Source organism: Amblyraja radiata, chromosome 5 (genome assembly GCF_010909765.2).
Source record: "Amblyraja radiata isolate CabotCenter1 chromosome 5, sAmbRad1.1.pri, whole genome shotgun sequence".
Lineage (NCBI taxonomy): Eukaryota > Metazoa > Chordata > Chondrichthyes > Rajiformes > Rajidae > Amblyraja > Amblyraja radiata.
Genome location: NC_045960.1, coordinates 112,853,241 through 112,866,823, shown reverse-complemented (window position 1 = coordinate 112,866,823; position 13,583 = coordinate 112,853,241). Strand labels below are relative to the sequence as shown.

General features: G+C 42.1%; 1 protein-coding gene and 1 long non-coding RNA gene across 6 annotated transcripts in view; both read left to right on the top strand.

Moving 5' to 3' along the window:
* The window catches only part of slc8a1 (solute carrier family 8 member A1), a 228,871-nt gene extending 223,261 nt beyond the window's left edge, over window positions 1–5,610 (top strand). For all 5 annotated transcript variants that reach the window (XM_033022016.1, XM_033022014.1, XM_033022012.1 and 2 more), the window contains one exon: window positions 4,549–5,610. In XM_033022016.1, the coding sequence (XP_032877907.1) occupies window positions 4,549–4,925 (377 nt within the window). In that variant the 3' untranslated portion in view covers window positions 4,926–5,610. The remainder of the gene's footprint in view (window positions 1–4,548) is intronic.
* A 2,480-nt stretch (window positions 5,611–8,090) lies between these two features.
* Window positions 8,091–11,749, top strand: LOC116973706. Its single transcript, XR_004412109.1, has 2 exons — window positions 8,091–8,128; window positions 10,356–11,749. It is a non-coding gene; the product is annotated as an uncharacterized LOC116973706 (long non-coding RNA).
* The last annotated feature ends 1,834 nt before the right edge of the window (window positions 11,750–13,583 follow it).

The window sequence follows — 13,583 nt, the reverse complement described above, 5'->3', positions numbered from 1 at the left end:
CTATGTCCTCTAGTCATTGGTATTTCCTGCCTGGGAAAAAGATTCTGACTGTCTACCATATCTATGCCGCTGAAACATTTTATACACTTTTATCAACTTCTAGTGCTCTAGAACATTGTTCTCTAAACAATCCATGTTTGTCGGGACAGTTCTTCAGACTTGTCCCCACCCAAAACTTCACCTATCCCTGTGTAAGAAAGAACTGCAAATGCTGGTTAAAATCATAGGTGGACACAAAATGCTGGAGTAACTCAGCGGGTGAGGCAACATCTCTGGAGAGAAGGAATGGGTGACGTTTCGGGTTGAGTCTCGGCAAGGCCAGCAGCATAATCAAGGACCAGTCTCACCCCGGACACTCCCTCTTCTCCCCTCTCCCATCAGGCAAGAGGTATAGAAGTGTGAAAACAAACACCTCCTGATTCTTGGGACAGTTTCTTCCCAGCTGTTATCAAGCAACTAAACCATCTTATCAGCTAGAGAATTATCCTGACCTAACATCTACCTCATTGGAGATCCTTGGACTATCTATAACCTGCTGGACTTTATCCTGTGCTAAATGATTTACCATCCGTGGCTTGGAATCCCTTGCCAGGGAAGAGCTCCAACCGCCGGCCTGCAGCCTATAACATCCTGAAGCTGCGGTCTCTGGTGGGAAAGTGTCGTGTTGGGACCTCCAAGCCATGGCGTGTGTTCGACCATTCATGGCTCTGACCATGGGTGAAACATAGAAACATAGAAACATAGAAATTAGATGCAGGAGTAGGCCATTCGGCCCTTCGAGCCTGCACCGCCATTCAATATGATCATGGCTGATCATCCAACTCAGTATCCCGTACCTTCCTTCTCTCCATACCCTCTGATCCCCTTAGCCACAAGGGCCACATCTAACTCCCTCTTAAATATAGCCAATGAACTGGCCTCGACTACCCTCTGTGGCAGGGAGTTCCAGAGATTCACCACTCTCTGTGTGAAAAAAGTTCTTCTCATCTCGGTTTTAAAGGATTTCCCCCTTATCCTTAAGCTGTGACCCCTTGTCCTGGACTTCCCCAACATCGGGAGCAATCTTCCTGCATCTAGCCTGTCCAACCCCTTAAGAATTTTGTAAGTTTCTATAAGATCCCCTCTCAATCTCCTAAATTCTAGAGAGTATAAACCAAGTCTATCCAGTCTTTCTTCATAAGACAGTCCTGACATCCCAGGAATCAGTCTGGTGAACCTTCTCTGCACTCCCTCTATGGCAATAATGTCCTTCCTCAGATTTGGAGACCAAAACTGTACACAATACTCCAGGTGTGGTCTCACCAAGACCCTGTACAACTGCAGTAGAACCTCCCTGCTCCTATACTCAAATCCTTTTGCTATGAAAGCCAACATACCATTCGCTTTCTTCACTGCCTGCTGCACCTGCATGCCCACTTTCAATGACTGGTGTACCATGACACCCAGGTCTCGCTGCATCTCCCCTTTTCCTAGTCGGCCACCATTTAGATAATAGTCTGCTTTCCTGTTTTTGCCACCAAAATGGATAACCTCACATTTATCCACATTATACTGCATCTGCCAAACATTTGCCCACTCACCCAGCCTATCCAAGTCACCTTGCAGTCTCCTAGCATCCTCCTCACAGCTAACACTGCCCCCCAGCTTAGTGTCATCCGCAAACTTGGAGATATTGCCTTCAATTCCCTCATCCAGATCATTAATATATATTGTAAATAGCTGGGGTCCCAGCACTGAGCCTTGCGGTACCCCACTAGTCACTGCCTGCCATTGTGAAAAGGACCCGTTTACTCCTACTCTTTGCTTCCTGTTTGCCAGCCAGTTCTCTATCCACATCAATACTGAACCCCCAATGCCGTGTGCTTTAAGTTTGTAAACTAATCTCTTATGTGGGACCTTGTCGAAAGCCTTCTGGAAGTCCAGATACACCACATCCACTGGTTCTCCCCTATCCACGCTACTAGTTACATCCTCGAAAAATTCTATAAGATTCGTCAGACATGATTTACCTTTTGTAAATCCATGCTGACTTTGTCCAATGATTTCACCACTTTCCAAATGTGCTGCTATCCCATCTTTAATAACTGACTCTAGCAGTTTCCCCACTACCGATGTTAGACTAACTGGTCTGTAATTCCCCGTTTTCTCTCTCCCTCCCTTCTTAAAAAGTGGGGTTACGTTTGCTACCCGCCAATCCTCAGGAACTACTCCAGAATCTAAAGAGTTTTGAAAGATTATTACTAATGCATCCACTATTTCTGGAGCTACTTCCTTAAGTACTCTGGGATGCAGCCTATCTGGCCCTGGGGATTTATCGGCCTTTAATCCATTTAATTTACCCAACACCACTTCCCGGCTAACCTGGATTTCACTCAATTCCTCCAACTCCTTTGACCCGCGGTCCCCTGCTATTTCCGGCAGATTATTTATGTCTTCCTTAGTGAAGACGGAACCAAAGTAGTTATTCAATTGGTCCGCCATATCCTTGTTCCCCATGATCAACTCACCCGTTTCTGACTGCAAGGGACCTACATTTGTTTTAACTAATCTCTTTCTTTTCACATATCTATAAAAACTTTTGCAGTCAGTTTTTATGTTCCCTGCCAGTTTTCTTTCATAATCTATTTTTCCTTTCCTAATTAAGCCCTTTGTCCTCCTCTGCTGGTCTCTGAATTTCTCCCAGTCCTCCGGTATGCTGCTTTTTCTGGCTAATTTGTACGCATCATCCTTCGCTTTGATACTATCCCTGATTTCCCTTGTTATCCACGGATGCACTACCTTCCCCGATTTATTCTTTTGCCAAACTGGGATGAACAATTTTTGTAGTTCATCCATGCAGTCTTTAAATGTCTTCCATTGCATATCCACCGTCAACCCTTTTAGAATTAATTGCCAGTCAATCTTGGCCAATTCACGTCTCATACCCTCAAAGTTACCTTTCTTTAAGTTCAGAACCATTGTTTCTGAATTAACAATGTCACTCTCCATCCTAATGAAGAACTCAACCATATTATGGTCACTCTTGCCCAAGGGGGCACGTACAACAAGACTGCTAACTAACCCTTCCTCATTACTCAATACCCAGTCTAAAATAGCCTGCTCTCTCGTTGGTTCCTCTACATGTTGATTTAGATAACTATTCCGCATACATTCCAAAAAATCCTCTTCCTCAGCACCCCTGCCAATTTGATTCACCCAATCTATATGTAGATTGAAGTCACCCATTATAACGGTTTTGCCTTTGTCGCACGCATTTCTAATTTCCTGTTTGATACCATCTCCAACTTCACTACTACTGTTAGGTGGCCTGTACACAACACCCACCAGCGTTTTCTGCCCCTTAGTGTTTCGCAGCTCTACCCATACCGATTCCACATCCTGCAAACTAATGTCCTTCCTTTCCATTGCGTTAATCTCCTCTCAAATCAGCAACGCTACCCCACCTCCTTTTCCTTTCTCTCTATCCCTCCTGAATATTGAATATCCCTGGATGTTCAGCTCCCAGCCTTGGTCACCCTGAAGCCATGTCTCCGTGATCCCAACTATATCATAGTCATTAATAGCTATGGAGGAGGACTGGCTGAACTTTGTGCCTTCCACCACCGCGAGCAAAGCTGTGGTGGATGTTTGTGTTAAATCTTATTTTGTTTTGTGTGTTCTTTTTAAGTGTATCGCTGCTGGCAAATTCATTTCACTGCACCTTCGGGTGCATGTGACAAATAAAATTGACTTTGACTGTAAATAAATCACGTATTGTCTCTGCTGACTGGATAGCACACAACAAAAAAGCTTTCACTGTACCTCGGTGCACATGGCAATGATTAACTAAACAAAATTGTTTTCATGAACCCTTTGTGGTCATTGCTGCTCTGACCCTTGCATGAAGTAACTATTGCTTCTTGTGTTTGTCCATAAAAATACTGTTGGATCAGCAAGCTAAGAATTGGTGGTAATGTAGAAACATAGACAATAGGTGCAGGAGTAGGCCATTCGGCCCTTCGGCCCTTCGACCCTGCACCGCCATTCAATATGATCATGGCTGATCATCCAACTCAGTATCCTGAACCTGCCTTCTCTCCATACCCCCTGATCCCTTTAGCCACAAGGGCCACATCTAACTCCCTCTTAAAGATAGCCAATGAACTGGCCTCAACTACCTTCTGTGGCAGAGAATTCCACAGATTCACCACTCTCTGTGTGAAAAAAAAAATTCTCATCTCGGTCCTAAAAGACTTCCCCCTTATCGTTAAACTGTGACCCCTTGTTCTGGACTTCCCCAACATCGGGAACAATCTACCTGCATCTAGCCTGTCCAACCCCTTAAGAATTTTGTACGTTTCTATAAGATATCCCCTCATCCTTCGAAATTCTAGCGAGTACAAGCCGAGTCTATCCAGTCTTTCTTCATATGAAAGTCCTGCCATCCCAGGAATCAGTCTGGTCAAGATAATCAAAATAATCTTTCAATGTGTATGAATCTATGAAAATGCTATTATTTGAGTGGATAATGCAAATACTAAAGAGTGCATTTTGCTTTCTCTTTTACAGATACGTTTGCCAGCAAGGTATCCGCGATTCAAGACCAGTACGCTGATGCTTCTATTGGTAATGTGACCGGGAGCAATGCTGTGAATATTTTCTTGGGAATAGGAGTGGCGTGGACAGTTGCAGCAATCTATTGGAATGCTCAGGGAAAGGATTTTGAGGTGCAGCCAGGAAACCTTGCCTTTTCCGTCACGCTCTATACCATATTTGCTTTCATAAACTTTGGTGTGTTACTGTACCGAAGGAAGCCGGAAATTGGTGGCGAGTTGGGAGGACCACGGACTGCCAAGCTTGTAACCACAGCACTCTTCACTCTGCTTTGGTTGTTGTACATCTGTTGCTCATCTCTGGAGGCCTATTGCTATATAACGGGCTTCTAACAAAAAAAAAAAACGGGGAAAAAACAAAACAAAAAAATCGACAGAACGTGAACAAAATGTAGTGTTTCACTTGCCTGACGATGGAATGCTAACTTCTGAGAGCATTCTTGTTGCTGGCCAGAAGTGGATCTTATCGTTCCACCTGCAGGGGCATCATTAACAATAAAGGCTATATGAGTGTAGGGCTTGGTCTGCTGCTGTGCAGAGTGGTTATACCAAATGGTAAAATATTTTTTATTGAGAATAAAGAGAGCCTAAAATAATATTTATGGCACTTGTACCCCCCAGTAGCATGCCCTCATCCATTCATGGAATGATGCCTCTGTACTAAATTGACTGTTTGAGATCAAGTTGCTTAACACAGAAAAAAAAAAATGACTGTCCCGTTAATTAGTTTTGTTTTGGTATCTGCGTGCCCTCATTTCATCTAACATACTGTGTGTGCTGACAACTCCTAATTGAAATCCAGTGTTGTCGACAATTGGAGGTTTTTTTTGGTTTAATTTAATTTGGGTTCCTTAGTTTATTAAAAAACAAAAAATGCACAGAATATGTGTAACTGCTAGACATTTACCCATACACGGTGTCATTGTTATTTTTGTACAATAATGTTAAATGTGAAACTGTACTGCTGTGCATGGTTAAGGCATTTGTCCTGTATGTAATATAAATAACATCACCAATCTCAAGATCTACTGTGTACTGTTTTTTTACCAGAAGCTGTTTGCGTAGGGTGAGGGGGTGAGGGGGAGACTAGCTTTTATCTGATATTTGCCACGTTTACAGAATAAGTGGTACTGTTGGAAGCAGCACCTTCACAAAGACGTACTTGATCTATAAATAAGACACTTTTTTTTTTGTTAATCTTAGAAGTTGAATGATATGTTATTAAAACTATTCAGGGTCACTTATTTTAGTTTTGTTTCAGAATGTCAGCATATTTATTTCTGTTGACTAGTTGCTTTTGTTGCTATCAGTGTTGTGGCACAATAAATCAAGCAGACAGCATAATTGGGACGGTGCATGTAAATTACCCCAGGCAGGAAGACTACAATTGTTTGCGTTGAAAGTTATTAAGTAGGCATCAAGGATATTGCTGGAGCAATCAACAGCTCATTGCTGTTGCCAGCTTTTGGAGTCATTTTCAATATCGTGCATTCTTGCAAATTACAGTCTAAACCATCATATGCCAATTCATAATCTTGTACCCGGACCTCCGTTCGAAGATAGGTTTGTCCCTCGTCGCATCACATGGCTTTCGGTTTTACTAATGAACAACTCCAGTGGAGCTCTTGATTGAAAAATTGCAGATGCTGTATTTAGAATCAATAATATATGTACGATGGAACTGAGAGAATTAATTGAAGCAAAAAGCTTGTTGTGAGCCCCGAGTGGTATTCACAACAAAGATGCGTGTAGTTGAATTAATGAATGAGTTAAGTGCAATAAGTGTTTTCCTTCAATGTTTAGTTTGCTCAATGTTTTAATAATACTAGAAAGGCAACGATTTGCATTTGGTGCCAGTTTGGACTCGTTGAGAGCCAGGTTAGAGACCTGACCTGCAGTATTTTGGATTCATCTTATCACAGAGAAAAAACAACCAGGGATTACACGTATGTAAAGCTAACATAGACATCATAGAAGACTAGTTTGTGCTGTGTTTTTGCCTTCCTGTCTTCCCACAGATCAGTTATCCTTCCCTTGACGTTAATTATGGAGCAAAATATGAGAAACTAGTTTGGTGGAAGAGATTGTAACAGAGATGCTCATTTTTCCATGCTTTTGTTTTTATTATCAAATGCGTTAGGTAAATTGACCAGTTTGCACATATGACAAAGCCATGGGACCACGGCGGAGTTAGTTTCTTGTCGTCTAGGGTTGGGACAGATGGTGTCAAGTCCACCTTGGGTCCTAGTGAAAGACGAATGGAGTGTCATGTTCATTCAGTTTGCATGAAGTACCTACCAGTCACTTCAGCCAGCTGGTGACCCGAGGTTTAAATGAAAACCAAATCAGGCCACTGACTTGCGACAGCTGAACAAGTCCGAGGGATCGAATTTCGCGGCTCCATCCATTTTTTAGTGAAACTGTAGACCAGTGGCCTCGATCATCAGTATTAATGTACAAAGCAATGTCACTCAAGATAACTCTTTCTGATCCCACGCTCTAGGATGTGTCACAATAGACTGTGGAAGATTGCAAGCAATACAAATCCGCTTAAAACAATTTGCGGCTGATTAGTTTTGCGAACAGTATAAAATGTTTATTTCTGTTCAGTACAGGAAGTGTTGAAAATGAAGTATTGCGGGGGGAACTATTTATTTCATTGACAGTATGCTCCTGTTCTTTACATTCCGGTCTGCTGCTCTTTGTATTTAAAGACACTATTACTGACAACACCCGTAATTTTAGTCTGTTACTGAACATTGACACAATCTAAACCTCTTTGTTTTGTTGCTTGAATTGAAAGGAGCTTTTAGTAACCGCTACATCAAGAAAAGACATCTCGTTGGCTCAGGGAGTGAATGTCAACCTGAAGTAGTGCAAAATAATTAGCCTGACTAAGTGTTTAAGAAGGAACTGCAGATGCTGGAAAAATCGAAGGTAGACAAAAATGCTGGAGGAACTCAGCGGGTGAGGCAGCATCTATGGAGTGAAGGAATAGGTGACGTTTCGGTTCCCGAAACGTCACCTATTCCTTCGCTCCATAGATGCTGCCTCTCCCACTGAGTTCCTCCAGCATTTTTTTGCCTAGCCTGACTAAGTGATGTTTTCAGAATAGTACCTGCATTGATTGTTGCTGTCCTTTACAGCTACATTTGCTGAAATTATCGTTAAGGTTTTTGTTAATCCAGGCACAGCATGAAGGATGGGACACCTTTTAGTGAGATATTGGAAGCTGCCAAATCCTTCAGTGGGACAGTGCACCCCAGTGATTTGCAGACGATTCTAACTGGAGTCCAAGAAGAAGCAAGCTGGGGAGGAAGCACTCCAGACTCTTCCCTTTCTCTCTGGGGGAAAGTGATTGTGTGGAGTGTTTGTTATGCAACCTTCTCGGCCACGCAGTTGAGGTTAGGGAAGGAACTGCAGATGCTGGAAAATCAAAGGTAGACAAAAATGCTGGAGAAACTCAGCGGGTGCGGCAGTATCTATGGAGTGAAGGAAATAGGCAACGTTTCGGGCCGAAACCCTTCTTCAGACTGGTCTCGACCCGAAACGTTGCCTATTTCCATCGTTCCATCGATGCTGCTGCACCCGCTGAGTTTCTCCAGCACTTTTGTCTACCAGTTGAGGTTAGAGTCTGACCACCAGGGACTCTGTAGATAATTGCCTGCCGACCACCTTATCTCCATAGCGCACAATGTCAGCACAAGAATGTACATTGTCACTGAGGCTTTGGGATTATTTATAGAGGTTAATTGGTTAGTGGAAGTACATTTCAAGCGGGGATTTGGTAATATAGTCGCACAAGCACACAGAATTATTTCTGTTTATTATTTGGCTTAATTTTATTTGCTTCTCTGGAATGTCAAGTGTTGAACTTCCAGCCAACTGTAAAGTAAGCATTTAATCGTTGGGTTTTGTTATTGTGAGGGTGTCACTTGACTCCGATGTGGTTGTCTGAGTCGGCAGATGTCATGATCCAAGATGGCAGATATAGTTTGTGCAAGAAAGCTACTTTCACGCTCAGCACTTTGTTTAATAGTTTGATCCTAACACACAGCTACAATTAATTACAATCTCCTTGTATAACCGAAGGTTTAGATAAAGGTATTGCCATCTGGGCAGCCTAACCACTCGATTCTCAAGGGCACAGTTTCTGACCAGAGTGTGATGCTCTTATTTATGTCCTCAATATTTATTGCCTTTACATCAGCATACGTTGCCTCATCCCACACTTTGAGAATGGTCGTTAAATATAATCTGGGCTCAATTGCAAAATTCTCTTTAGTCTCCATAAAACAGCCGATCTGATCTCCTGAGCAGCTGATTTAATTTGATGTTCTCCGCACTGATCTTTACACAGATGCCAGATGGACAACTTCTCATGGATAAATCCACCAGGGTTAAAATGAAGGTGATTGAATGAATGAATGAATGAATGAATGAATCTCTTTATGAAGAAGAGATTCATTCATTCATTCATTCATTCATTCAATCACCTTCATTTTAACCCTGGTGGATTTATCGGCTGTTTTATGGAGACTAATTTTCTACCTAGTTAAAACCTCATGAGGAAGGCAATGCACGGTGTCTTAAACAACTGAATCCAGCAGTATGCAGTAATTGCAACATCAGATTGATGCCACTTTCTGATCAGTGTTAGTCTAGCACTATTGAACATGTTGCGTTCACAGTTGCTATTTCACATTGTGGATTATCTCAGTGGTTTAAATAATCATCGGCACAGTAGCAGCTGAGAGCACCTTAAGTCAGTCAGCGGGCAGCCTGGCCAGCTAGTGGAATATCAATGACGCGTTGTTGTAATCTGACTGAGTGCCGACTGAGTGTTCCACTTTAAGGACGGTCGTCAAACTGTTGTGGTGGACAGATCATGCCAATTGAGAACAATTGTGGCAGCCTTTCAGATCTATCTGATAATGAATGGGTGTGTTTTGATGCGTGTAACCTTGTAACCTTAGTGCTGTATTGTTCCCTCTCCATCTCAAACGAAACTGATCCGTCAGTGATAGCACTCTTTTTAAAATGCCCAAAACATCTAGTGAAAAAAATTCTACAGCATACATGCAAGTCACACAAATGCATCGAGGTATTCAGCACTTATCCACTGTACATTGATGTATTACTTCATTAAATCCCTCCATTCTGCAGAGGCTATATTTTAATTGTACAAGCTTTGAATATTAAGTGTTAAATACAGGATAAAGGAACTACTGGCTTTGAGAAAATGAACGCAAAATCTGATTTTCAGTTATCGGTTAGCCGAAGAAACAAGTTATTGCTACTGATGGTACTACAGCTGAATTGCACCCATTCTTTCCTCATCTGCTATTTTAAGTGTTAAGCTCTTCAAAATATCGCGTGTTAACACACCTCCTCCCCCCCCCCCCCAAAAGCTGAGACTGAGGTACCTCATACAAGCATGCTATAGCCGACAACTGATCAAGTCTCGGTTCTATCACACAGAGAGAATAGCAAACATGTGTGTTTGGTTGGAGAGAAATTTAAGGGAGATTTGGCTGAAACGCAAGGATGGAATGCAGATGGCAATACCTTTATCTAACCTTCGGTTATACAAGGAGATTGTAATTACTTGTGCGTTTACTTGCTGCAGGACAGGTGGGAAGGCGATAAGACTGACATTCATCTTGCTCGTATACTGACAAAATTAGCTTGCCCGACTCTTTAACATCCCAGCAGTAACACATGACTGCCAGCCACCAGGGGTGCCAAACACCAGACAATGAGTCTGGGGAAGGGATGTCTGTAGTGTGGACATCCCACTCCATTGTAAGACCCACCCCAATCCTGTGACTTCCTAAAGTTTAGTTGGTTAAAACAGTCTTGTACACAAATCAAGGATCCATCCCAAAGCCAGTTCCAACATTACCCGACTTGCATTTCTTGATGGCAAATATGTGTGCTCTCCCTCAACTGTGGGGAGACATGTCAGTCCGTGTGTCTCAGTTCACTGCCTGCATTGAACAAGCCCCCACCACTGAGAACCAATGGGCTGAATTTGATATTGCAACCATGACTTTTTGGACGAGAGAATTTTCTGACCATCAGTATGGGCCACGTTGCTTGTCCTGTCAGCTACTGGTAACGAGTAACATTTCTACCTCCTGATCTGAATTATTTAAGCTGCCGTTCCTGTTTCAGAGCGCTGGGGTTTTTTTTTTAACGTATTGCCGTTATACTCTCACCTCAATCATAGTAAAGTCATAGCAATTTGGAAAGGATTACAAAAACACAAGCATGTTCAGAAGTTTGAAAGAACCATCATATTGGGCAAAGTTTAAGCTAAACAGTGTCTCTCCCACTTTTGGATTGATGTTGCATGAAATAACATGGTGATCATTTTTGTAAAGCCATGGTGTCATTGGTAAGTAACCAGAAATGCATCTATATTTCTATTGGCATGAATTGGATATGCAATACTCTGTGAGCAACATTAGCAGCTAGTATGGATTAATTTTGGTGTGACAGCGGTTCGACCGATTAATTTGCTAGTACATGTGAGTATCAATTATACAACAAGGAATATCAAGATGCTAAAAATATTCATGGCTCTTGCCCAAACTGTAAGGTGTATATACGAGACTTGGTTCAACTCCACTGTCAAAAACTGTTTTTTCAGTTTGCTCTGCTGTACCTGTCAAAATTTAGTTACTGTAAAATCTTTTTAAGAAAAGCGCCCTAATTTGTAAAGAGTATGATAATGATAATGGCTAAAAAAAAAAAATTTAAAAAAAATTAATTTTACGACACATTGTGGAATGGAAATTTATCTGCAAGATTTTTGCAGTTTTGGAAGAAATGATTCTTGCATGTTGCATATGTTGTGATTTGAGAAGCATTTATCAGTGACTAAAATGCCTTCTGCAAACTTTCATTGGTACATTATCCAGAGGTGGTCTGAAAATAATTCATCACCAATGCGTGGACTTTATGCTGTTTTATGTCATATTACTCAGCTTGATTTGTCCGTCATTTCTGTACTTCGTAATCTTTAATCTTGTAAAACTGTGGTGTGTATCTCCCATTGCCTGAAATGAATGGCTTTGTATAAATCAATGTCATAAGCTGTTCCCCCCCCTCTTGCCATATTTCCTAACACATTAAATATAGATGTTTGTAAATTCTCCATAATTTCTTGTTCATTCTGTGTGTCTTAATATAATCAAATCCAACAAGCATTTCATACAATATTACTGTTGTAAAATCCACTGTTATTCCAAGCTTGTCTTTGCTAATTAAATCATAGGTGTTTTACACGTGTAAGAAAAAAAAAGGTTACAAATTTAGTAACAGATTGCAATGCAACAAGAGTTTTGATCTTGGACTTAAATTTGGATCTGGAAATGTCAAGCCTTTTAAATTTACGGCCTTCACAATTGTGAAAACAATCAAAAAAAGCAATTTTAATCATTGTTAGGCACATAATTCCGACACTTTGAACTGCAGCCTACGAGTGTGTCTTGTATTCATGTCAAGTGTGACCTGTGGTACCCATCTTTGTGTGTCTTGTGGGACATTCAGGCATCCTGCTCAATGTTATCACTATAACACACATCTGTCAGGGGGAAGGAATATTTTGAATGGAATGATGACATTTGTTACCAGCTCATATTTTACGTTTTGTTTAGATTTGCCCTTTTGTCGTCACTTGTAATTCCCTTCACCTTTTCGCGTGGTGAAATCTTTTCAGTTGTAGACCAGAATAACAATGTTTCTTCACTGGCAGACATGAATATGGGGTTGCAAAGGGTCTCCGCTCTATGGCTTTAGGGAATGCATTGTAGGACTAACCTGTGCAATCTTGGTAGTGACCTGCCTCCTCTCGACGCAAAGTGCTGGAGTATCTCAGGTCAGGCAGCATCTCTGGAGAAGCTGGATGACATTTCAAATGTTGACTGAACAAATCAGACTGAAGAAGGGTCCCAACCCCAAACCATGTCTTCTATGCATGTCGTCTAGAGAGTGCTGTCTGACAAGGTTAATTCCCGGGATGGCGTGACTGTCATATGCTGAGAGAATGGAGCGGCTGGGCTTGTACATTCTGGAGTTTAGAAGGATGAGAGGGGTTCTCATTGAAACATATAAGATTGTTAAGGGTTTGGACACACTAGAGGCAGGAAACATGTTCCCGATGTTGGGGGAGTCCAGAACCAGGGGCCACAGTTTAAGAATAAGGGGTGAGCCATTTAGAACGGAGACGAGGAAACACTTTTTCTCACAAAGAGTGGTGAGTGTGGAATTCTCTGCCTCAAAGGGCGATGGAGGCAGGTTCTCTGGATGCTTTCAAGAGAGAGCTAGATAGGGTTCTTAAAGATAGCGGAGTCAGGGGATATGGGGAGAAGGCAGGAACGGGGTACTGATTGGGGATGATCAGCCATGATCACATTGAATGGCGGTGCTGGCTCGAAGGGCCAAATGGCCTACTCCTGCACCTATTGTCTATTGACCTGTTAAGTTACTCCAGCACTTTTTTGTGTAAACCAACATGTGCAGTTCCTTGCGCCTCCCCTCTACGATCCACTCAATATGCAATGTCCAGTCATCATTATCCATGATGTTCAGTGGCTAGATGCATCTTAACTATTATGAAGGTACTGCTCCAGTTAAGGCTAGCTTGCTTAAAGGGAAACACTTAATGTGGTTGAAAATTGAGGAATCGTACAGCATTGGGAGTTGGCATTTTGGATCTTGCACTGGGGAACTTTACAAAAACATAAACAACTGACCTGTATTACACTCCTATACAAGTATTACCCCCCCAGTTGTATACCAGTAATATACTGGTATTAGTGTAGGAGGGCATTTGCTGGGAGTAAGCAAGTGGCAAAAGGATAGGAATCCAGCCTTGGCCCTTCAGCCCAACTTGTCCATGCCTTCCAAGATTAGACGGTAGACTGGATACAGCGTGGAGACAGGACCTGCAGCCCACCGACTGTGCTGACCAGTGACCAGCGA